General features: G+C 42.1%; 1 protein-coding gene and 1 long non-coding RNA gene across 55 annotated transcripts in view; one reads left to right on the top strand and one right to left on the bottom strand.

Moving 5' to 3' along the window:
* Positions 1-3380: 3380 nt before the first annotated feature.
* Positions 3381-12832, bottom strand: LOC102157509 (uncharacterized). 5 transcript variants are annotated; one of them, XR_002335585.2, is made up of 5 exons: positions 12630-12799; positions 12449-12525; positions 9571-9631; positions 6805-6899; positions 6125-6366 (listed from the first exon to the last, which is right to left on the bottom strand). It is a non-coding gene; the product is annotated as an uncharacterized LOC102157509 (long non-coding RNA). The 5 variants fall into 5 exon arrangements; XR_002335586.2 differs by lacking the exon at positions 6125-6366 and adding an exon at positions 3381-6091 and having other exon boundaries at positions 12449-12799; XR_014814947.1 differs by having other exon boundaries at positions 6125-6899; positions 12772-12832.
* Positions 12833-12945: 113 nt separating this feature from the next.
* Positions 12946-26437, top strand: part of CEP295 (centrosomal protein 295) — a 52140-nt gene continuing 38648 nt past the window's right edge. For 31 of the 50 annotated variants that reach the window (XR_014814959.1, XR_014814948.1, XR_014814949.1 and 28 more), the window contains exons 1-6: positions 12946-13088; positions 17929-18065; positions 19580-19780; positions 21164-21288; positions 22235-22328; positions 25959-26054. Coding sequence is in view for 17 of the 50 variants with exons in the window: in XM_084975675.1 (XP_084831801.1) it covers positions 12953-13088; positions 17929-18065; positions 19580-19780; positions 21164-21288; positions 22235-22328; positions 25959-26054 (789 nt within the window). In the remaining 33 variants the exon portion in view is untranslated. The remainder of the gene's footprint in view (positions 13089-17928; positions 18066-19579; positions 19781-21163; positions 21289-22234; positions 22329-25958; positions 26055-26437) is intronic. The other 19 variants (XM_084975692.1, XM_084975695.1, XM_084975693.1 and 16 more) reach the window with 1 other exon arrangement.

A 26437-nucleotide genomic window follows, 5' to 3' on the forward strand; every position in this document is an offset into this window, starting at 1 on the left:
AGGAGCTACACAATGTTCTCTCTCTGGCACCTGCTTTGTGAATATGTGTTTAACAGCTGTAGTCAGCTCACTCTCCCATGAACTTCGCAGGAAATTGGGTTTGTGGCATTCTGCCTCAGTATAACAGCCCTACCCCCGACCCACAGATTCCTTGAACTATATGTTTGATGGGCCAGGTAACACTATACCACCTCCTTCTACCTGGACTCATAATACTGTATCCACAAGAAAAAAAATATACTTAGTAAACATTTCCAAGAAAGCCTGGGCAAGCTTAATATTCAAATATTCATTCATATAACCATATTCCTATTGGAGAAAATAAAAAGTCACTAGGGAAAAATGAATAAATTTGACTGCATAATATATTGTTAGCATCTTTTTGGCAAAAACAAAGTTGAAAGACAGATGAAAACCTGGGGAAAATAGTGGCAATTTAAACAAAGATTTAATGCACAGAGAACAAATCAATAAAAGAAAGCACCATAATAGAAAAGTAGACACAAAACATAATCTAGAAATTCACACAAATAATGCATGCAGAAATAGTCAGTAAATCTATACCTAAAACATGCAAATGATCCCAAAATGCAAATGAAAAGAAAATATTTTGCCTATAAGGTTACTAAAGATGAAAGGTATTGACAAAACCCTCTTTGGTGAGTGTTGGGGTCAATGGCACTGTCATATACTCTGCTGATGGGAATATAAATTGGTCAAATATGTCTTTAAAATTCATGACCTGGGAGGCAGTAATCCCACTCCTAGAAATCTACTAGAAGGAGATAATTACACTAGAAGATGAATATTCATTCATTCAACAGATATATATTGAGCCCTTATAGGTGTCAGGCACTAGAGAAGGAGTTAGGGGTATAGCCAAGAACAAAACAAGCAAAATGCCTGCCTTCACGGAGCATACATTATTGTCATGGGAGCCAAATGACAGCTTGTGGGGGGGGGGGGATCACGCACGCAGTGGTAATGGTAAGGAAAACAAAGCAGGGAAAGAGCGATAGAAAATGGAATGTGCTGTGAGTCACAAGGTGATCAGGAAAACCTCTTTGAAAAGGAGACTTTGAGCAGGAACTTGAAGGAAGAAGGGAAGCAGAGCTTAAGGACCCTGCGGACAGATGATCAGCCAGAGAGAAGAGCAGGTGCAAAGGTGGGGTCAGTGAGGAGACCTGTGAGACTGAGCAGAGTAGAGGGAGGGGTAAAGTGGCGGAAACTGAGGGGGCCGTTTTCTGAGACCACACGGGGCCTTGTCAATCAGGGTGGGGCCATTGGGTTTGACCACCAGTGAAACAGGCAGAAGTGGAAGGCTTTGGGCAGAGCAGTGAATGCTGATGACTTGAATTATAAAGACCTCTGGCTGCTGGGTGGAGGAGTGGGAATAGGAAGACCACTTGGGATGAGATTGTAAGAATCCAGATGAGACCTGAGAAGGGAGGGGCGGGGGAGGTGGTTGAAAGTGGCAGAGTTCTAGATTTTTTTTTTTTTTTTTGTCTTTTGTTTTTTTTAGAGCCACACCCTCCGCATATGGAAGTTCCCAGGCTAGGGGTCAAATCTGAGCTGTAGCCTCCCCTCCGGCCTACGCCACAGCCACAGCAATGAGGGATCCGAGCTGTGTCTGCGACCTGCCCCACAACTCGTGGCGAAGCCGGATCCTTAACCCACTGAGCGAGGCCAGGAATCAAACGTGAAACCCCACGGTTACTAGTTGGGATCGTTAACCACTGAGCCACGACGGGAACTCCTAGATATGTTTTGAAGGTAGAGCCAACAGGATTTCCTGACAGATGTGAGCTGTAAGACAAATAAAGGAGTCAGAGATGACTGAGATTTAGGGCTGAGAACTATGGTATTGATTGAGCTGAGGAAGCCTGGAGGAAGAGGCTGAGGTGAGGTTGGAGGAGTCAATCAAGCTGATTTGATTGGCAAGTTTTGATGTCTATTAGACATCAAAGTAGAGCTGTCAGGAAGGCACTTGGATTACGAATCTGGAGCTCAGGGAGAAGTCTGGGCATATGGGTAGTATTTAATCCTGGGACCAGATGAGATCATCTAAGGGGTGAGTGTATATAATGAAGAGAAGAGGTCTGAGATCTGAACACTTGGATGCTCCAAAATTTGGAGAACAGGAAGACAAGGAGAAACAAGCAAAACAGACTGTGGCCAATGAAGTAGGAGAAAACCCAAGAAAGAGGTTTCCTGGAAGACACATGAAGAATTCCAAGCAAGAAAGGAATGGCCAGTATGTCAAATGCTGCCAGAAAGATGGATGGAGGATGACCATAGGGTTTGACATGGTGGCGGTCACTGGTGACCTTGACAGGAATTGCCTGTGGAGCACTGTGGATGAAAATCTGATTGGAGTGAGTTTCAGAGAAAGCAGGAGAGAAAGCGAGGCTGGCAGGTCTAAACAACTCTTTCCAGAACTTTAGGTGTCTGGGGAAAACAAAGAAAAGGGGCTAAAGCTGGAGGTGGAGTGACATCAGGGAAAATTTTTGTTTAAGATGGGAGCTATTATCTGATATCTGTTTGCTATAGAAATGGCATAGCAGAGGGGAAGAAACGACAAAGGACTTTAGAGAGATGAGATGGGATCCAGCGAACAAAATGGGAATATGCCTTGAACAGAAGCAGACCTGCTAAAGAATTGGTCACACACTTGTTCCAAGGATAAAAAACTGGAAATTGATGAAAAGTTTATTAATAGGAACTTGATACAGGGATTTAAGTATAATAGAACAAAACAATCATTAAAATCAATAATGAAGAGTCTGTATTTATCTACATGGTAATATATTCATGTAGCTACATGGATACAAAAAAAGAAAAACCCATTCATAAAAGGGGCATTCCCACTGTGGCTCAGTGGGTTAAGAAACTGACATGGTATCCATGAGGTTGTAGGTTCAATCCCTGGCCTTGCTCAGTGGGCCATGGATCTGGCATGGCCATAAGCAGCAGTATAGATCGCAGATGCGGCTCAGATTTGGTGTTGCTGTGACTGCGGCATAGGCCTCAGCTACAGTTCCAATTTGTAGTTCCTACAGTTCCAGGAACTTTCACATGCCGCAGGTGCTGCTGTAAAAAGACAAACAAAAAAAGCCCAAAAAACCACTTAAAAGTAGTATCATAGGAACCTGACTAAAAATAGTTAGAAATGTTTTACCCAGATAAGATTTAAAGGTAGTTTTTGCTTTCTTCTTTAGATAGTCTGTGCTTTTTTTTTTTTTTTTTTTTTACAGTGAAAATACATATAATTTCCTTAAAGGTATTTTTTCCTCTTAGAGCAGCAATCATAAGACAGTGCCCAGGCCTGAAGCCCTATTAGGGGCTTTGAATGGTAGTTTACCACTTAATTCCAGGCCCTTACAAGACTGCTTTTTCCCATCAACTCCCTCCTTCACAAACATCAATTCAAATCCCGTACCTGGGGTTCCCGTTGTGGGTTACGAACCTGATGTAGTATCCATGAGGATGTGGGTTCGACCCCTGGCCTTTCTCAGTGGGTTAAGGATCCAGCATTGCCATAAGCTGCAGCATAGGTAGCAGATGTGATTCAGATCTGGCATTGCTGTGGCCATGGTGTTGGCCGGCAGCTGCAGCTCCGATTTGACCCCTAGCCCGGAAAGTTCCATATGCTGCAGGTGCAACCCTAAAAAGAAAGCAAAAGCAAAAACAAGTCTCGCAGCTGCCACTTATTAGCTACTTGCATTTGAGCAATATATTCAACCTTAACAAGCTTGTCATCACCTGCAGAGTAATGATTTTAAAAATTTGCCTCAGAAGGCAGTTATGAGGATCAAAGAAGGTTATGTAGGTAAATGGCCTAGCATGCTGCCTGGCACATAACAGGCACTGGATACTAGGCTGTTAGTACCATGCTCCCGGTTTGCTTCCTTAGGGCAGGCCTAGTACGCTGTATACACTGAGCAAAGATGAGGAGCACCTACACTTATCTATAGCAATGGAAACGCCTTTAATTTTTCTATTTCGGGTGACCCTGGTCTCTAGTCTCTTGTCTAATGGGGGGCATAGGGTGGAAGGGATATGAAAACAAAAAAATTCACAAGGCTTCCCAATTGCCAGCAAACATTCCAAAATTTGACTCATCTGCCCTCTAGTGGCAGACCTAATAATTCCCACCACTTTCCCCTCGATTGGGGTTGAAATGCCCCTAAAAGGCTGCCTCTGATGTGCTTGCCTCACCTCCCACTACTGTTCCCGCCACCACCATGTAAAGGGAGCCAAGTGCCTAAAACCGGCCCATTGCTCGATTCCTTGTGTTAGGCTGTGAAGGTCCTCCTGAAAATGCACACCTGTGCCTATGCCTCGGCGGAGTGGCCTGCCTGGGAATCCTTCAGCTTGAAGGAAGCCGGCCTGAGGACTGAGACTTGGTGGGATGAGGTCAGAAAACTCCACGGGAAGTGAGCCGAAAGGTAAGCTTTAAAGGGGTACTCAGAGGGTAAAGAGCAGAAGACAAGATATGTAATACCAGGCATGCTATTTATCTTTCTGAGCGTGGGTTTTCCCACCCGTAGCATGGGCATGACGGCCATAAAGGCTGTCCTCAGTGAACCACTTGCTAACCCATAGACCATGCAACGGTTTTGTTCTTTTAAGTCTTCCTGAACGTGGTATGTTAGGACTTGTGTTGAAGGTGAAAGAGGAGCATGTACTGAAAAGGGACACCCCTCTTCTGACCTGGGCCCAGTGGCTTGGAGGCATCAGGGGATGCGTCCTGAAGTCCGAAGGCGCTTTCGTAAATGCTGGGGAGAGAGAACACAGGAGGAGCAGATCTCTATTGGAAAACTGGAGGGAAATTCCACAGAGTTCCAAGAGTGAAGTCTTAGGAGCAAAGGTAGGAGGGAAGGGAGAGAAAAAGTGAAAAACAAGAGCACAGAAACATGAAAGCTGGGGAAAGCTATTGGAGATGAGACAACTCATGGAAATAGGAGAGGGGCTTTTTCTAAGGAGAAAAGTCAACAGGTGCCCAACTCTGGATCCCACCCTCAGGACCTAATCACCTTCTGAAGGCCCCACCTCCAAGCACCACCACAGTGGAGATTAGGATTTAACATATGAATTTGGCATGGGGGCTGAGGGGGGGAACACCAACATTCAGTCTATAGCACCTCCCATTGTAACTGTCTGCTCGGTCACCTGTTCACAGATGGGAAATGATCATCTCCCCCCCAGCCACACACCCCTCATGAGAGGACTCCGTGTCTTGTATCTATTTATTCTCCTGGTCTAGCAAAGAACCTGGTAACAGCAGGTGCTCATTATATGTTGAATTCATGCATCTAACCAAGTAGGACAATCACCTCATGAATAATAAACAGTTAACCTGTGTGACAGAAGCTCTAGGTACATTTTGTAGGTAGGAGAAAGCTAAGCAAGAAGACTTCATAGATGGGAGAGGACATGGACTAGAACTGAAAGACACGGTAGGATAAGAAAAGCACATGCTTCTACAGTGCCACAAGTGACGTGACGTGCAAGGCGCCATTCCAAGGGCTTTATGCCAGGAGCCCATTTAGTCCTTACTACTGCCTTGAGAGCAGGTACTGTTATCATCCAGACCCCGGGCAGCCTGGCCTCCGAATCTGCTCTCTGGGGGACTGGCCTGAGCCCCAGCTCAGAGATGGGAGTGATCCTAGCATGCTGTGGTCCAGCTGAAGAGCAGTGTGAAGGGTGTCATGAAATAAGGTTGGCTGGATCAGAGCACCATCATAAAAATAACCACATTTGCACAGTAACTTTGCACTGGTGGTTTGCAAAGTGCATTCTGATGCCTCATTTTGTTCGACCCTCACGCAGTCCGGTGAGTTTGGCATGGTGGATATTATTATTCCGATATTACAAATAAAGAAGCTAAGGCTCAAAGCTATTAGTGATAAACTCAAACCCTGAGCTCTGCTCTTTTTATTGCCATATCTTGGAGGTTCTTGAAAGCTATTAAGAGATACCTGGGTTGACGGATTATGTAGAGAATCACTGTAGGTTTTAAACAAGGCAGGGATGCTTATAGATGGCTGTCTGGCTGAGAGACTGTCCCATGTCACCACTTTCTGGACTACTGAGGGAAAAGACAAGTCCAAACATATAGAGATTAAGGCAAGCATACATTTATTCTGTCAGCTGTGCTTGGCAGTATTCTAGAAGAGCAGAATTCCCTTCAATATGCCTGTTTCACCACATTACAAGCATTTAAATAAATACCTCAGCAACACACAATGACACCATATGCATACTGTTATCAAGACACTGCTTCCTTTAAATCTGCTGGAAGATCTTAGATTCCCACCTGTCTTCTTCCTGGTGCCAAAGATTTATAGCTCCACTTCCTCCTTTCTGGAAAGCATAGAGTGTTTACCATATGTGTTGGATTTCTAGTGTAGCAGACCTATCAATTGTCTCAATAGTCATTGCTTCCTTCTTTCTGCTAAGCTGAGCCCTGAAGAAGCTCAGACTTTTGATGGCCACTCAGTAGTTCACCAGTTAGGTGGTAACCCCACTTTAAGCTTGAACTGGGCACCGGCTGGGGATAAAGGTGTGCAAGGAATGAGCAGACTGCTGCACTTCACACTAGGCATTCTGAGAGCCTGTTCACATGTCCACACTGCCTTTTAGAGGACAAGACCATGTCTGTCGTGTGCATTTGTTATAGCCTCAATATCTGGTTCATCACGTATCCTCAGAAAAAGTACCTGGTACATAGTAGTTGCTCAATGAATAGTCAATGAATGAATGAATATAATGCAACCAAAATGCCTGTAAATGGATAATTACCTTCTTATTAAGATTCCCAATAGGTAGACATATCCCAGGTTTCTGGGTGAGAGCCGATCCATCATAAAGATAACACTGACCGTCATATAACCCTCCTGCACAAGGGAGATAAAAGGAAAAATGGGTTCTCAGTTCTGTGCTCCATGCGTCATGTAAATTATAGATGTTACAATTACAATCTCCCCTGCCTTTTTTTTTTTTTTCTGACCGTGCCTGCAACAGACAAGGATGTTTTCTTTCTTTCCTTTTTTTTTTCGGTCTTTTTAGGGCCGCACTCGTTGTATACGGACATTCCCAGTTGAATGAGAGCTGCAGCTGCAGGCCTATGCCACAACCACAGCAACGTGGGATCCGAGCTGTGTCTGTGACCTACAGCACAACTCACATCAACAGTGGACCCTTTAACCCAGTGGGTGAGGCCAGGGATTGAGCCTACATCCTCATGGATACCAGTCGGATTCTTAACCCATTGAGCCACAAGAAGAACTCTGCAACTTAACTTTTTAAACTGTCATCTTTACAACTGCTCTAAAAGATAGGAAGGGTGTTAACATTTCTTTTTTTTTTTTTTTTTCCATTTATAATGACTTTTATTTTTTCTACCATAGCTGGTTTTCAGGGGTATTCACATTTCTGGCACATGGAGTGCCCAATAAACGTTGGGTATTTTTATTCCTATTTTGTAGACAGAGACTGAGCCTCAGAGAGGTTAACTGTTGGTCAAGCAAATGCTCAAACCCACATCTTTTGACTCTGGCTACAAAACTCTTTCTCACTCCACCTATTCCTCCTCAACTGCCACGTACATGTCTGGTTGTAAACAATCTCCTTCCCCGCCTTTCCATTCAGACTTCCCTGTCTTTTTGAGTATGTAACTCACAGTCTACACCCTTATGGCCTGATAAATATTATCAATATTAATAAATATCATATTAGCTGGAAAAGATTTAAAAGGTGAAACAAAATCAATTAATTTCCCATTGTCTCTTCTCACTTATCACTCTCCTTAAATGGCCCAAATTCTCTCCAGCTCTGGATCTAGCCACACACTTTAGAGAAAAAAAAATCACAGCTTTTAAAAGCCTTTCCCAGCCCATCTTTCCTCTCCTGCTGGGCACTCTTAATCTCGCTTCTGGTGGCAGCTGTAAATTACCCTGAGATACTATCACTTGTTAAGCTCTTGTGGCATTTATGCCAGAGCCAGAGAAAGGCCAGTTGGCAGATGGTCAGATGGAAGTTTGATTACTTCTGTTCTTGCAGAGATTCCCTTTCTTCTGGATTTTTGTACATGGAAATTATTGAGGGCCCCCCCATCCCAGCTTTAATGCCAGTTTCTCATATTGAATGTGGATAAAGATGAAAGGATCTCAGAACAGTAAAACTGTTACCAGCAGAGAAACATATTAAACTGCTCCAATCCTGAAAAGCTTCCACTGCATTTTGAGAGGCAGCATTATACCTCGACCAGTGGCACTAATGTCATTACAGCCTAGGGGAACTCTTCCTCTTGATCCTTGCTTGTTAATGATCATTCCTAGTGGGGTAACAATACCAGAGGCTAAACATCTACATCTCTCCTTAGGCCAATAAAGTACAAAAGGATCTAATTAAAAATTAAACCCCAAACACCAATAAACACATTTTAAAGGTTCTTTTGGTGTTTTTGTTTCATTTAGTTTGGTTTTGGTTTTACCTCCTGCAGTCTAAAACGAATATATCAAAACCAAAGCCAAAAAAGATAATATGTACGGCATATTTTGTGCTAGGCATTGCCTTAAGAGCTTTAAACCACACACGCCGTTTTGAGCACCTCTACTGTATCCCTTTTGAAGATGAGAAAACTGACTTTTCAGGAAGTTGAGGAAGCAGCTCAAGGTCACAGAGTTGTTAAGCCAGAAATTTAAATCCAGGCAGTCGAACTGTAGGTCCAAAATCTTAACTTTTATTCTGTGCTATTTCCCAAGATGCCCTGAGGTTGTCTTCCTGGGAAAATTTAAATGTAAACCTACAGCCTCTTTTAATTGGCAGGGAGAGAGGGACAGAGAATATCTCCCACTCAAAGCAGCTTCTGTAAAAGGAAGGATTTAATGGCTCCTATCAGTAAGCTACAGAGCTCACCGCAGGGATGGCTGGATCCACGGACTTGACCACTGTCAAGGTTCTGTGTTCCTGGCTGAGTGCCAGACTCACTCTTTCAGGCCAGCTTGTGTGTGACCACATGGTGGAGATTCTTGCTGGGAAAGCTCCAGCCTCATATCCTAACATGAGCCCAGAGGGGAAAATATTCATCCCTGCTGGCTGCAGTAAGAAAAATTCCTGTAAAAGAGCCTGATTGACCCAATTTAAATTATGTACCGGGAGTTCCCATTGTGACTCAGTAGGTTGAGAACCTGATGCAGTCTCTGTGAGGATGTGGGTTCAATCCCTGGCCTTGCTCAGTGGGTTAAAAGAGCTGACATTGCTGCAAGCTGTGGTGCAGATCTGGTTGGCATCTGGTGCTGCTGTGGCTGTGGTGTAGGCCAGCAGCTACAGCTCTGATTTGACCCCTAGCCTGGGAATTTCCATATGCCTCAAGTGTGGCCATAAGAAGAAAAAAAAGTATGTACCTATCCTTGGGTCCATTTCAATGGCAAGGGACTGAAATCCCATAGAAAACTGTGATTTGCCTAGTCTGGGTCACATGCCTACCCCTGTGGCCTGGAGGGCCAGGTCTGTATGAGAAGAGAGAAAGGAACTTACGTATAACACAGCTGCTAAAATACCTACCGTGGCTTTGGAGTTTACAAATGCTCTTTTTGATGCATGCCTTTTGAGTCTCACAACCACCCTGTGAAGAGGACAGGTCAAGTATTACTAAGGAAATGGAGTATATTAAAGAGGACCACAAATTCTTTGTCATTCCATTGAGAGATGGCTTTTGTTTCCCCATCACTTGCATCTGGGCTGGCCCCATGATACTTCATCAGTACCTCGTGGCAGAACGTATTAGAACTATTTCTCGGCCTCACCTCTAAGAGAACTGGCATTTTTCACTTTCTTGCCCTGGAAACACTCATTCTTTGGATATGCGCTCTCGAAACTTAGCAAGTAAGAAGTCCAACCCATGTGGAGGGGCCATGTGAAAGCACTTTAGTCAACAGTTCCAACTAAATTTTCAGCTGCCGGTCCGAATCAACTGCCAGACATAAGGAATAGCCATTCTGGACTTTCGAGGGTGGTTTGGTTGCAAGAATAGAATCCAACCAGGAACTAAAGCTCATTGGTTTAGTGTCCTACAGCTGGAAAGTCTCAGAGTTATGAGGTTAAACCAGCTTTTTTTGATTCCTTAGTGCCTCCTATTAAAAACATAACATAACAAGGGGAGCTCCCATTATGGCTCAGTGGGTTAAGACCCCAACAGTGTCCCTGAGGATGCAGGTTCAATCCCTGGCCCCACTCAGTGAGTTAAGGATCCGGTGTTGCTGCAAGCTGCAGCATAGGTCACAGATGCGGCTCAGATCTAGCGTTGCTGTGGCTGTGGCATAAGCCTCAGCTGCAGCTCTGATTCAACCCCTAGCCCAGGAACTTCCATATGTCATAGGTGAGGCCTTAAAAAGAAAATAAGTAAATAAATAAATATTAAAAAAATAAAAACATAGAAGCCTTCATGCAAAATCTCCAATTGCAGGAGTTTCCGTCGTGGTGCAGTGGAAATGAATCTGACTAGCCATGAGGTTGTGGGTTCGATCCCTGGCCTCGCTCAGTGGGTTAAGGATCAGCGTTGCCATGAGCTGTGGTGTAGGTTGCAGATGTGGCTCGGATATGGTGTTGCTGTGGCTGTGGTGTAGGCCGGCAGCTTACAGCTCCAGTTAGACCCTTAGCCTGGGAAACTCCATATGCTGCAGGTGTGGCCCTAAAAAAAAAATTTCTACCCCAAATGCAGGTTGGGGAAGTGATGCATGTATAACCCATTCGTTTATTCACTTATTCAACAAACATTTAAGAAGCTCTATGTGGCAGGCAACTGAACAAATTGCACTCTCAGTTCTTGAGGAATTCAGAGTCTAATCAAAGAGAACCCATAAAGAGATCATTTCAATAAGAACGGGTCCGTGCCACGATGGGGAAGGTGCAGGGTGCTTTTGGGAAACATGGTGGGCAGCAAACCTAGCCCAAGGCATTACATAATGAGCATATCTTTTGCTGGATGTGTGAGATGTTGAGAAAGTTAAAGACTATGTTTAGAACACACTCAATTATTCATTAAGATAAATGTGACAGGAAACAGGGAAGGAAGCAAGGAGGAAGAACCCCAGGATTTTTGAAAAATACAAGAATTCTAGTCATGGTTCCACCCTGCCCTTAGATGTGCTCTTGGTCCAGTTACTGTAACCCAGCTTCCTTGTCTATAAAACTAAGGTGGGTCAAACTGTTTCTTCTGTGTTTCCTCTTCTCAATTCCTTTAAGTTTTGGTGTTCCTCAGTTTAGTCCTTATCACCCTTCCCACTCTGCAAATTCTCCCTAAGTGATCTCACCCACTTCTACAGCTTTGCTTATTACATAATACAGAAATGAAACCCAAGTCTATCTGCTAGCCCAGTTTTGTGGGCTGTCTACCTCTGTATTCCTCTGCTTCCCTCACCTCAATGGATGTTTCACAGGCACATGAAGCTGAACATTTCCAGAGGTGAGCTCATCGCCTTGCCCACTAAACAGACTCCCATTTCTGATTTCTCCCTTGGTGGTTGGTACCACCATTAACGGTGCTCCTCAAGCCAGTGGCTGTGAGGTTAACTGTATTCTCCCTTTTCCGTCAACCTCAAATGCAATTGTTTTGTCAACTACTTCTAATTCTGCCTTCTAAATATTTCTGAAATTCATCCCTTGGCCAAGGTATCCCAGAAATAGCTCAAATTACAAACATTCAAAGTTTAACTCACTATTTTCCCCACCCTAACCTGATCCTTTCTGTGTGTTCTAGGAGAATGTTATGCTCATCCATTCAGTTGCCAAATAAGGAACTCAGGAATCACCATTCATTTCTCCCTCTTTTCCGCCTTCAACAACCAGGTAACCACTAACTCTTGATGCTTGGCCTCCTGTTTGCCCTTTTTTTTTTTTTTTTCTTTTTTTTAAGGACCACACCCACAGCCCATGGAGGTTCCCAGGCTAGGGCTCCAATTAAGAGCGGTAGTCACGGGCGGACGCCACAGCCATGCCAGATCTGAGCCGCATCTGCGACCTCCACAGCTTATGGCAACGCGGGATTCTTAACCCACTGAGCAAGGCCAGGGATGGAACTTGGGATACTAATCAGATTCGTTTCCACTGAGCCATGACGGGAACTCCCTGCCTCTTAAACGGACCCATATCTCTCTATTTTTATTGTGATCATCTTTCACGTTCTGTAGGAGTATCCTAATTGGCTTCTCTACCTTCAATTTCAGTCTTAACTTTCTCTGCCCTCTTCTCCACATGAAGCTGTATCAGCTCATACCAGCGACTTCCTCTGCCTCTCTCTCCATTTTCTAATCCTTTGATTCCTGATATGTTTCACCACCCTGGACAATAAAATCTGGGATAGGTGCCATAATCCATTTACCCTTGTCTCCCCTGCACCAAGCACACTGTATCTGGCACAACATGATAGGTGCTCAATACCAACCTGCGCTCTTCCCCTTTCTGATTAAGAGGTTATTTACAGCAGATAAATCCTTGACACGTTCTAGGTATGTCGGACCTCTAGAAGCAACATGATAAAGAGTTCACTTGTACCAGTTGAAAGTTATCACAAAAATAACTGGAGCGTGAAAAATAATACCACACGAACTGTGTAGGTAACATACAAAAGGATGCATATTCAAAGGCATCTTCAGGTTGGCGCTTAAAACTAAAGTCACCCTCGTGGTTCTGGGGAAATACCTTCCCCTTTCTGGACCTCTGTCTCGCTACCTGTAAAACTGAGCCTGCAGACAGAGGTGAACTAACCTCTCCGAGCCGCGGTATGAGAAATAATGGGGCCCTACGTCAGGACGGCGTGCGCGTGCGCATGCGCCGGGGAGCGGGCTTTCCTGCGCGGCTTTCCTGCGCGGCTGTCCCGGCGGCCCCCGGGAGAGGCGGGACCAGGAGGATTCCCGCCGTTCGGCCGCGCCATTGGCGGGCGGTTTGAATGACGGAAGTGACGGAAGCTCGGCGATGGCAGCCCCGCAGGCGCACAAACGGCTGTGGGGAGGCTGATGTGTGCTGGCCTCGGGGGCCTTCTCTGCCTGAGCCGCGGTTCCAGCGTCCCGGCTCGCGTTTCCCAGGTGAGTGACGGACGCGCCGTTTCCCTGCGGCTCCGGGCGTGCACGGCTCCCCAAGGCCCTGGAGCAGGGAGTGTGCTTTGGAGGAAGAGGGTGCCGCGCACGCAGCACGGCCCGCGGCTCTCCGGCCTCGGCGGGCCGCGGGCCGCTGGGTTGGGATCGGTCAGGCGGCGGCGAGGAGCGCCAGGTCAGGTGGCACGCGCGTCCCTACCCAGGCCCGTCTGCTTCGTACGAGAGGTCGCTCTGGGGCCTTTTGCGCGTCCTCCCGGGGTCGGGTCTCTCGGGGTCCCTGAGCTTCCAAGTCGGGATGGCTTGGATGGCCTTCGCGATCGCTACTGCAGATACTTCTGGGTGCGTCCTGCTCACCTGCCCCCAGGTCACCCCGCGGACGTGGTCCCGATCCTGGTAGCGGTCCAAGAGCACTGCCCCAAATCGCCTCGTGCGGAGAGCATGCTCTTTCTCGGTGTCGCTCACGCTTAATTTCTCAGATATGAAGTCCTGTCATAAACTTGAGGTTTTAAAACAACGGAGAATACTCGGATCTTTAATATTTAGAAAGTGTTTGGCAGTTTATGTTTATTAGGTCACATAACCATCAGAACAACCTGTTGGAGAAGATATGATTCTCGTATAGCTTAAACAAACAAGACCAAAGTGACTTAGGTGTCTTCCTGCTGTAAGCGGTAGTGTTGAGTCCTGAACCCAAATCTTCCAATTTTCGTATTTATGACTACGAAATGCCAGCTGCCATTTAATCCTTAGGACAAAATCTTACGAGATAAGTACTATCACGTCCATTATTGATCAGTAACAATACATATAATTTGAAAATCCATATTGATATAAATAAATATAACAAAGTGAGGGAATGGGGGAAACTCTTCCTTACAGCAGGATTCCAATTGATAAGTGTAGAAGGAACAATGGACCTAGAAAATACCTTTTGACAAATGCCACGGGAATTGTTTCAGACATAGGACATTAAACTTAAAGTATGATGAGGAACATGATATTTATATAGCCACAGCTATCTCTTCACTAGACGCTCAGAAAGGAAAAGTCGTATTTACAGTGGAGAAACCTGGTAGATATCACCTTAATCAAGTGACCAAAATTCACATGATGTTAACATCATTTAGCATCTGTGCCATGCACTGAGAAGGGTTGTCTCATCACTTGTGTGGTGTTCTTGCCAAAAAGGCATAACCTCATTCTAACCACAAGAAATGATTAAACAAATCCAAATTGAGGGTCATTCTGCAAAATAACTGGCTGAAAGGCTCTTACAGTGTCAAGATCTTGGGAGGAAAAAAAAGGACTGTGGAACTGTCTCAGATTAGAGTTGTCGAAGGAGACAAAACATCCTCAGCAGCCTTTAGGATGTAATTCACAGACTCTCAGCCCCTGTATTCTAAAATTCATTTGCATAGATGCTTTCCATGGGCACTCCTAGTTGATAACTGAGCACGACATGAGCAGTAAGGTAGGTTTGTTCCTGCCTTGAGACACAAGGAATTTTGGCATAAGGACTCCCCAGAAGTCTTGTTGAAGCTTCTAAGCAGTTTACAAGGCATCCACCCAACTTACCCTCCCTGCTTCCCTCAGTGTCAGATGGGCACAGAAGGAAGTCTAAAATGCTCCCAGCTTTACCAGCTCTGTCCCCATTTTCCCTCAAATAGGCATTTGCCCTAATAAAATCTTTTTGGGTTTAATCTCATCTTGGCATCAGTTCTTAGAGGACCTCAAGTAACACAGCAATCAAAGGAAATGTGTTGCTCTTTGCTTGGGTCTTAGTCCAGAAAATGGGCTTTTGTGGGTTATTTGATGAAAGGTCTGTAGGTTAATTAAAATTATTGTGCTAATGTTAATTTCCTGGTTTTTGGTCATTTACAGTAGATGACATTTAGAGAAGTTGGGGATTCTAAGTCAGATTATTTCCAAATAAGTTTAGAAATTGAGAAAATTATATACAAGGGAAAACAGTTATATTGTCACATTTTAGGAGGTAAAAATAACAAATGTACATGTTTTCCTATAATCTTGTAGCAAATAAGATGATGGATACTGAAAACAGTGAAAAGTTAGTTTTTTTCTTTTTTACTGAGGTATAAGTTAGAATTAAATACACAAGGGGTGGGGGGAGGCAACCATGTGTGTAGGTAGGAGTTATGTGAGCATTCCCTGCATTTTCTGCTCAGTTTTGCTGTGAATCTAAAACTGCTCTGAAAAAATAAAGTCTTTTTAAAAAGTTTTAAAAAAAGAATTAAATACACCTGTCACATGTGTGTAAAACCATCACACAGATTAACGTATAGAGCATTTCCAGCACCCCTTCAATCTTCATGTGTGCTCCTACTCAGTAATCTCCAGAAAATTGACTTTCGTTTTAACTTACCTCATCAGGGATTGGTCTTGCTTGTTTTTGAGTTTCATGTAAATAGTATTTTATAGTATGTCTCTTTTATGCTCTTTTTTCCACTCGATACTGTATCTTCATGATTTATCAGGAATTACTTTTAATAATTTGAATGTGAGTGAATTTGCAAAGGCCTACAGACAAGTGAGTAAAGATAGATTGTGAAAACTAAATTTATTCTTGTTCAATTTTTTCTTCGTTTAATTCTTACCTGTTTGTCATTTCCTACTTGCAGCAAATACCAACTTTAACAGTTTTCCTCACTCCATGTATTCTGGCATTCCAGAAGGTTAGGAACCAGGAGTTCCTGGTGTGGTGCAGCGGATTAAGATCTGGCCTTGTCTCTGCATTAGCTCAGGTTTGATCTGTGGCATGGGGCAGTGCGTTAGGGATCCAGCATTTCCACAGCTGTGGTGTAAGTCGAAGCTGCAGCTCAGATTCAGTCCCTGGTGGGGGAACTTCCATATGCCAGGGGTGTGGCGAAATAAACAAAGAAAAAGGAGCCACATGGACTTATTCCAAAACCAGATTCTTCTCTTGGCACTGCAAGTAGATATTGTCACTTAGGTTGAGTCCTCTGACATAAGAGACCTTTGTTTCTTCATGTATGAAATAAGGAAAACAGTTGTCACTTAACCTACTGTTACTAAAGCCTTGTGAGTATCAGCTGAGTGGAATGTATTGGAAAAGATTTACAAATGCAAGTAATTATCTAGTTTTGACATTAGATAGTAATAGTGATTGCATATACCTACTTGCATGCAAGGCACTGTATTTAGGTTATGGACATAAAACCAAGAAGACCATTCCAGCCTTCACTGAGCATATGTTTTGATGGAAAATTCATTAAGAAAGTGTTAGTTCCAGAGTTCCCGTCATGGTGCAGTGGTTAACGAATCCGACTAGGAACCATGAGGTTGCGGGTTCGGTCCCTGCCCTTGCTCAGTGGGTTAAGGATCCAGCGTTGCTGTGAGCTGCGGTGTAGGTTGCAGACTCGGCTCGGATTCCCGAGTTGCTGTGGCTCTGGCGTAGGCCAGTGGCTATAGCTCTGATTCGACCCCTAGCCTGGGAACCTCCATATGCTGCAGGAGCGGCCCAAGAAATAGCAAAAAGACAAAAAAAAAAAAAAGAAAGGAAAGTGTTAGTTCCCATTAAATGAACCCAAATCCTTCTGTACACTGTTCTGTTTATACCTGAGTAAAAACTGTATCCATCTGTAGTATGTGAAATATTGCCTAGTAGTTGTTATTCATTGTTAATTTGAATATTAAACCTAGAGCCTCTGTCCTTTAATTGTTAGCTGTCTAGCTAGAAAGGGCAAGCTGTAATTGATGAAAAACTAGAGGAAGGTAATACCAAGACAGTGTAAGATTAGTTTCCATATGAATGTGACGGTAATATACATTTTAGGTGGGCAAGTTAGGAACGCATGGTAGGCAGGTGGAGGAAGAATCACTGGAGGACAGCTTCACATAGGCACTTGAGCTTCAGAAAGGTATAAACGTTCAGTTACCCTGTTTGTCTGCCTGGTCATTGTGAGGAGACTGAGGTAATACTAACTGGTCTTGGGTGACATGATCAGGTACTGATATGAAGTGTCTCTTTTTTAGAAATGGCAGTCATGGGAACAAGGAGGTGTCTCAATCACCTGGGGAGGGTTTTCAGATTGCAGAAACTGCAGATTCTCTCCTTTCCTCCCCACTAGACTTCCCCAAGTAGGGGTATGTCATAGTCTATGGAGGAGCCTGAACACCTGAGTGTAAGCAAGAGCTATAGAAGAATAGATCTGGGAATCTAAATTCCTGACTGAGGAGTTCTAACAGAATTGTTCTAAGAGAAATTTTTAAAATTATTATTCACTTAAAAATCATTGTAATTATTGAAGAGTTGTTTTATTGTAGAGGGATTGATGAGGTTCCATAGATGCAATGACACTTAGTGATCATGTTATATGTAACAGACTGGAGGTTGAAATAGGGACCAGGAGCCTTTGTGGTTACATCAGTCTTGCTCATTATAACAAGTTATCAAATTCTAGTGTTAAATTGTAATTGTGAAAACATTCATTCTATACTAACACATCTTTTCAGTCTTTGTGGTTTTTTTACATTTAAGGTAGATAAATTCTGGAAATCCCAGTTAGGAGTAAGTCAGATCCCAAATACTAGAGGTAAACAATAACCTGCCATCGAGTAGGGAAAACTTTTTCAAGTAATTCTGATTCACTCTATTAAACCCCTTCCCACCTATCTGAAAACTACCATTTTAAGTGCTGAATTAACAATTGCTGTTTGTTAATAAGTTGGACCTAGTTTACCCAAACTATTTTATTTGCACTACACAGCTCTTTAAATGTTAAACGTAATAGGAATTTAAAAAATTAATCTTTGCTTCCATATTTTAATATGTATATATATTTTAATTTAGAACCCTCATACTTAAAGTACTACATGAAAATGAGAAGAAAAGTAGTGAATCCTGGCAAGCTGAGATTGAGTCCTAATGAGGAAGCTTTCATTTTAAAGGAAGATTATGAAAGAAGACGAAAACTCAGATTGCTGCAGGTATTTGAAATTCTTTGTCTTCCTCAAATTATTAATATTTTTTATAGTAGAGTGTTCTAAATAGGGAATTAAAAAAAATCTTTTCAGACTGTACGGGAGCCCTGGTTCTTGCATATGAACTAGCTTTGGAACATTTGAAAAGTAGGGTGAAGTGGTAAGTAAATTGAAGAAGAGTTTAAGGATAAGACTCAGTTATTATTAGAAAATAGTTCTTTTTTGAGATTATTAAATATTTAGCCATTCTTCCTTTCTTTTATTTATATACGCAGTGTTTATTTCCCAAGATCTTCCCCCAGGTAAATTCACAAAATACATTGTCTGACATAAAGGCAGCCCCCCCGCCCCCAAAACCTAGAAATCAATACAAAAACAGGCAAACACCCCAGCCCTCAACCCCATTGCCGAAAATATTTCATTTTTAAAATTATGTGTACTGGAGTTCCCATCTTGGCTTAGCAGTTAACGAACCCGACTAGCATCCATGAGGACACAGGTTTGATCCCTCACCTTGCTCAGTGGGTTAAGGATCTGTCATTGCCATGAGCTGTGGTGTAGGTCGCAGATACAGCTCAGATCTGGCGTTGCTGTGGCTCTGGTGTAGGCTGGTGGCTACAGCTCTGATTGGATCTCTAGCCTGGGAACCTCCATATGCCGCTGGTGGGGCCCTAAAAAAACAAACAAACAAACAAAAAGATTGTGTACTGATGAAGATTAGAGCAAGAATATTAGAATGACTTTGAAGAAGATTTACTGGAAAGATTAGCTAATAATACAAATTTATTCAGAAGTTGTAGATTATCCTCTAGAAGTATTTTTAGAGTAACATGGTTGAAAAGCATATTTAGGTCCCATTTTGCCTAGATTTGGGGATGATGTATCAGAGATTGGGAATTCTCATCTAGATCTGTCTGTACTCACTTGGGCTATAAATTTTGTTGAATCATGCTTACCATTTTCGCCTCTTACATGTTATTAGAACCATAATGGCAGTCCTGTTATATCTGCGGGGAGGGAAGATGTCACAAATCAGGGAACTTTAGATGTAGTCTTGAGATTTTAATTTTTCCTACATCATTTAGATTTTCTGCTTTAAATACACCTCGGTATTCCCGTCATGGCACAGTGGAAACGAATCCGACTAGAAACCATGAGGTTGCAGGTTCGATCCCTAGCCTCGCTCAGTGGGTTAAGGATCTGGCGTTGCTATAAGCTGTGGTGTAGGTCGCATATGTGGCTCAGATCCCGAGTTGCTGTGGCTCTGGTGTAGGCCTGCAGCTACAGCTCCAATTCAACCCCTAGCCTGGGAACCTCCACATGCCGCAGGTGTGGCCCTAAAAGGACAAAAGACAAAAAAATAAATAAATACATCTTATCTAGTATAATGTGAATATTCAGGAGAATTAATGTATCTAATACCTAAAGAGAATTCATTTAAGTTCCTGTTTTCCAAATAGCTTTTGAAAAAGTTGAAGTAAGCCTCTTTTCATATAATCTGTTAAATATTCATCCTTTAGGTTCGAGAACAAGAAAGAGATATTGCTTTACAGATAAGAGAAGATATAAAACAGAGGAGAAATAAGCAATTCACTCGTTTGGCAGAAGAACTAAGGGCAGAATGGGAGGAATCACAAACTCAGAAAATAAAGAACTTGGAAAAACTATATTTGGCAAGTTTGAGAAATATGGGAGAGGGGCATCAACAGGCCAAAGAAAATGTAAGTGAGCCCTTTCTGGACTCCTGTCTGCAGTAGTGGTGCCTGTCAGATTTGGGATTGGCACATATGACATATGCACACTATTTTATATGGAATGATGGTCAAGGGGGACCTGCTGTACAACACAGGGAGCGCTGCGCAACATACTGTGATAACCTATACGGGAAAAGAATCTGAAAATGAATGGATGTGTGTACATGTGTAACTGAATCACTTTGTTGCACAGCAGAAATTATGACAACATTTCTAAATAACTATACTTCAATAAAACTTTATTTTAAAATGTAGATTAGATTTGTTAGACCTTTGTGAAAATATTTTCCTATATAGGACTTGCTGTGGGCAGCCTGAACTTTTTTGTAAATTTAATATAATTTAAGAATGCTACTAGGTTCATTTCCTAGTAACAGTCATGTCAGGTAAAATCTATTTTCCAAGATGTTTAAGTTAGCATTATTCTCTTCCAGTCCTTAACTATCTAGGTAAATAAAATAGTAACCTTCAGAATTTGAAGTTGTTGTTCCTTTCAAGCATGTTGGACACTTTCATTGGGGTGAATTCAGATTTCACATTTCATTATCAGTATCATTAATGATACCTCTAGAACATGCAGTTGAATGTGTATATACTTGAGTGTATTCACAGGCAGTAAAAATTCTTTGATGACTTTCAGAAAGGCAAAGTAGAACTTAGTATTTAAGACTGCCCTATGACCTTATTTTGTTGTTTATTGTGGTTTATTTTTCAAAAATGTTAGATTTTATTCTCAAAGATAGTCACCCAAAATAAACAAGTTGGTTTCCAAAGAAAGCATGTCCTGGGAGTTCCTGTTGTGGCTCAGTGGGTTATGAACCCAGGTAGTATCCATGAGGATGTGGGCTTGATCCCTGACCTCACTCAGTGGCCTAAGGATCTGGCTTTGCCACAAGCAGTGGCATAGGTCACAGACGTGGCTCGGATCTAGTGTTGCTGTGGCGTAGGCCTGCAGCTGCAGCTCCAGTTTGACCCCTAGCCTGGGAACTTCCAAATGCTGCTGGTGCAGCCCTTAAAAAAAAGAAAAGAAAAGAAAGCATGTCTTTTTTTTTTTTTTAAAAATCAAACTTTTAGTGAGGAAGAGATCTCTTTAAAGAATGTAGCATTCAAAATGTTCCTTAGTCTCTGTTTTAGTTTGTATTTTTAGTAATAGCTTTAAGTCCTTATGTCAGATTTTTGTAGCTTTATTTTTTCCACCATTAATTTTGTGCTTCAGTGACTGTTTCTTAAACCTCAGTCATTTGAATACACCTTCATGATTTTTGCCCTGACTGGGTACCACCCATATTGTTATATATGTGACATTTTAATCTTGTTTAACATGACATTTTAAGTAATATTTGTTTTTAGGAGCCTGATTTGAATGCTCTGGCACACCGGGCAGCAGAAAGGAAAAAAAAAGCAGAAGTGAGGCATAGAGAGGCCCTGAAAGTACAGAAAAATCAAAAAGAAATGTTAATGAAACAAAAAACCTGGTAAAGTAACAGTGATTTTTTTTTTTTTTTTACCATGTTCTCCACTGAAACTGATATGGCTGAAAGTAAAGTCATGTAGTATGTCCATCGTGTCTGTTAAACTTAATTTAAAAATACTGCAGTGGGGGAGTGGTTTGCTTAGATGAACACAGTAATGAATGGGCTTTCTCTTTTAGTCTGCAATTACTAACTTAGTTTCTGGAGAAGTTCATTGCTAGTTCAAAATGCATGTCAACCAAAATATATCTTCCTCTGATATTAAAAAATAGAAAAAAAAATCAAAGCAATTAATATTATGGAGTTCCCGTTGTGGTTCAGTGTATTAAGAACCCAACTAGTATCCATGAGGATGCTGGTTGGATCCCTGGCCTTGCTCAGTGGGTTAAGGATCCAGCATTGCTATGAGCTGCAGCCTAGGTCTCAGATGTGGCTTGGATCCAGTGTTGGTGTAGTTATGGCATAGGCCAGCAGCAGCTGCAGCTCCACTTTTGATCCCTAGCCCAGAAACTTCATATGCTGCCGATGCGGCCCTAAAAAAAGAAAAAGAAGAAGAAGAAGAATATTATAAGAGGTTGTAGACCCTTTGCATGTCATCGATGAATATTTTTATGTATAGTAAAAATGAAGGCGCCTGTTACTAGTCACCAGTAGTCATTTTATACAGTGGCTCATCTTTCATTTCTAGTTGTTTTACTCTAAAGAGCATTAGGTGTCTGCTGGGTCAGTCCCCACTGTGGAGCTTTATGTCTTTAGATACAGCTCTTTCACTTGGTAAATGGTTTCTTACATGTGCACTGTGTCCAGACTATTAAGCAGCACATTGAGCCTATGGGATCATACTGGAGGATTTCTTGAGGTTGTAATGGCTTTTAAATTTTTAACCCTGAGAATTGTAGTGTGATTGTTACCTGAGAGGTCAGTTTATGATATCTCTTTGTTTTTTAAGGCATATAAAAGCTCGAAAAGAAGCGCTGCTTGTGGAAAAGGAGAGATCTGCCAAAATTACAAGTCTGCCACCTCCTCCTCCAAGTCTTTTTGAGGTGAGCTACTTTGAGGGTTGGTTATGGCAGCTGACTGAATGTTGAAGATAGGTTATAATAATTCTTCTTTACTATTAGAATTCAGTGCAGGTCATTATACTGTTTGTTTAAGCTTAAATTTTAACCATACAAGTAATGCATGATTATATCTGGAATATTTAAAAGTAATCCTAGATATCATTTTACCCATAAATACTTTAGTATAAGTCTCTGATGTATAAGGACTTTTTTTTTTTTTTTTTTTTTTTGTTGTTGTTGTTGTTGCTATTTCTTGGGCCGCTCCCACGGCATATGGAGGTTCCCAGGCTAGGGGTTGAATCGGAGCTGTAGCCACTGGCCTACGCCAGAGCCACAGCAACGTGGGATCCGAGCCACGTCTGCAACCTACACCACAGCTCACGGCAACGCCGGATCCTTAACCCACTGAGCAAGGGCAGGGACCGAACCCGCAACCTCATTGTTCCTAGTCGGATTCGTTAACCACTGCACCACGACGGGAACTCCCTATAAGGACTTTTTTTAAAAAGCACAATACTGATATAATATTTTTCCCAGTATAATCTAATACCCAAGTCTGTGTTAAGTTTCCTCCCAATTGTCCCAAAATTATTAATGTTATTTTAAAGACTATAATGTTTTTCATTTTATTGGAAAAATATTGATTATTTGCCCTAAAGACTTTCCCACATTGTGAATTTGGCTACTATAAATAGTTTTACAGATAAAGAAACTAGGTTCAGATAAGTTAATAAATTTATATAGGATTATGTAAAGTGATGAGAGAAGCCTATTTATGGGGGATAAGATGTGTGATTTCTGTTTTGGAGATTATTGTTTTTTAAAAAAATTAACTTATTAAGTAAAGTGGAAATTAGTTTTAAAAAGTATTGTTTCTCTTGTTCAGATTATTTGTTGTGGTTGTTGAAATGGTTGTTTGGATGATCAAAGTTAGTTAGTTTTATCAAAAGAATTAGGTAGAATTGAAAAAAAATCCTTATATGGGGAGTTCCTATTGTGGTGCAGCGGAAACAAATTCTACTAGTATCCATGAGGATGCAGGTCTGATCCCTGGCCTCCCTCAGTGGGTTAAGGATCCGGTGTTGCCATGAGCTGTGGTGTAGGTCACAGATGTGGCTCGGATCCTGCGTGGCTGTGGCTGTGGTGTAGACCGGCAGCTACAGCTCCAATTCAGCCCTTAGCCTGGGAACTTCCAAATGCCACTGGTGGGGCCCTAAAAAGCAAAAAAAAAAAAAAAAAAAACCGAAAACCTTATACAGACACAAGGATATATAATTTAGTTGTATAGACAAGTGTATTTTATGTTATATGTGATCAGCCTAAGTACCAGATAATCTTTTTTTTTTTTTTTTTTTTTTTTTAATTTATTTTTGTCTTTTTGCTATTTCCTTGGGCCGCTCTCACGGCATATGGAGGTTCCCAGGCTAGGGGTCGAATCGGAGCTGTAGCCACTGGCCTACGCCAGAGCCACAGCAACACGGGATCCGAGCCGCGTCTGCAACCTACACCACAGCTCACGGCAACGCCAGATCATTAACCCACTGAGCAAGGGCAGGGACCGAACACACAACCTCATGGTTCCTAGTTGGATTCGTTAACCGCTGCGCCACAATGGGAACTCCCAGATAATCTTTTCTTAAGTCTCTGGTTTTTCAGCCTTCCTGTTTTTATGTTGAGCCATCTGCCCGTGTGACATATGATCCAACAAGATCCAAGTGGAAGAGTCAGATTTCAGCCACTCCCTTAGTACCTTATTAAAAGGGAGTATTTTATCCATGTTTTTGTGATACTTTTGTCATAATTCCCAATGTTCCTAACAATCCAATGTCAAAAATTGAAGGCAAGCAAAGTGATTTGGCAAATATGATTTATATATAAATGTGTGGTTGCATTTTTTCCTCCAACTTTTTATTATGAAAATTTTTAAAATACAGAGATGTTAAAAGCATACAAAGGAATAGTTGTTTGCATTGTGTGTAGATTTCAAAGTAATTGTGTATACATTTGAATCTGTACATTTGAATGTAGATTATAGAGATGACATTTCACCCTATATACTTGAGTATTCCTCTGATAAGAATAAGGACATTCTCTTATGCATCCAGAATATCACACTAAGAAAATGAACATTAATTGTTTAATACCATTTAATATATAATCCGTAATAAAAATTTTCCAGTTGTCTCTAAATTATCTTTTTTTTTTTTACAACTTTTGCAACTAGGATCCAGTCAAGATTTACTCGTTACTTCTGCTTGCTTTGTCTCTTGGTCTTTTCAAAGTGAAGCATTATCTCCCCTACCCTAACCTACTTTTTTATTTCAGAATTTTTTTTATAAAATAAACTAGACTAGTTCCTTTTTTTTTTTTTTTTTTTTGCTTTTTAGGGCTGTACCGTTGGCATATGGAAGTTCCCAGGCTAGGGGTCGAATCAAAGCTACAGCTGCCAGCCTACACCACAGCCAGTCACAGCAATGCCAGATCCGAGCCGCATCTTTGATCTATAACACAGGTCATGGCAACACATTAACATACCTCATGGTTCCTAATTGGATTTGCTTCCGCTGCACCATAACAGGAACTTCTTTTTTTTTTTTTTGGTCTTTTTGCCATTTCTTGGGCTGCTCCCGCGGCATGTGGAGGTTCCCAGGTTAGGGGTCCAATCGGAGCTGTAACGGCCGGCCTATGCCAGAGCCACAGCAACATGGGATCCGAGCCGTGTCTGCAACCTACACCACAGCTCACTGCAACACCGGATCCTTAACCCACTGAGCAAGGGCAGGGATCGAACCCGCAACCTCATGGTTCCTAGTCGGATTCGTTAACCACTGCGCCACGACGGGAACTCCGGAACTTCTAAACTAGTTTCTTATATTCTGTATTTATCTGATTTGGTTATGTGACTGCAAAAGCTCTCTATTATAAAAATAATTTTTTTTCTTTTTAATTTCTGATTAATCTGGGAGATGATAACTTTGACACCAAATAGGTATTTGATATCCTTTTACATTTATTCATTGGCTTATTTCTGTTAAACAAAAGGGAACTTTCTCTTATCAGTGGGCATGAATCACCACAACCGAATGATCAGGCTTAGAATCCATAGTACACTGTTGTGGTTTTAGTGTAGGCTACAGCCAGCTAAATTCAACCCCTAGCTCAGGAACTTCCATATGCCACAAGTGCGGCCCTAAAAAGACAAAAAAAAGTTCCTGTTGTGGACCAGTGGAAATGAACCAAACTAGTATCCATGAGGACATGGGTTCGATCCCTGGCCTCGCTCTGTGGGTTAAGGATCCAGTGTTGATGTGCGCTGCAATCTAGGTCTCAGACACAGTTCAGATCCTGCATGGCTGTGACTGTGGCCAGCAACTGCAGCTCTCAATCGACCCCTAGCCTGGGAACTTTTATGTGCCTCATGAGATCATACAGTATTCTTGTTGAACTATAATCTGGCTTTTAAACCTAAATTCCACCTTCATGGGAATACAGTACCTGATCTCATGAAAAAAGAATAAAAATACAAATTTTTTTTTCCCCCATTGGATCCTGCTTTAAATGAAAATTAATGCTTTTAACCTAACAATCTATTTTCTGTGTTCCATTTTTCAGAACATGGAAGTAACGAGACAACCTAATGTGAAAACCAATAGTTCTACCTACCATCATCTTCGTACTTTTGTGAATAGAGAGGTGGACACAAAGCAGGTGACTTACTGTTTGTTCATGACAGTTACTTTATTATTTCTCTGTTCATTGAATTGAGTTATATCTTGGTTCTATGTGATTGCTCTCAGGTATCAGAACTTGAAAAACTCTGTCACCGTCTTAGGGTAATAGTGATAAAAAAAATTTAGATATGCTTTGAATTATGATGTCATGTTTAATATGAATGGAAGGAGTTTACTACTTAAATGGTTATAGTTTATATATTTATTTATTTGTGGTCACACCTGTGGCATATGGAAGTTCCCAGGCTAGGAATCAAATTGGAGCTGCAGCTGCAGACTTAGGCCACAGCCACAGCAACACCGGATCCAAGGTGCATCTGCAACATATACCCCGCTTGCAGCAATTCTGGATCCTTAACC

This window comes from Sus scrofa, chromosome 9 (assembly GCF_054392235.1).
Source record: "Sus scrofa isolate SSC_HxYL_T2T_F1_AM1 chromosome 9, Sscrofa_HxYL_maternal_Yorkshire_Landrace_v2.0, whole genome shotgun sequence".
Classification (NCBI taxonomy): domain Eukaryota; kingdom Metazoa; phylum Chordata; class Mammalia; order Artiodactyla; family Suidae; genus Sus; species Sus scrofa.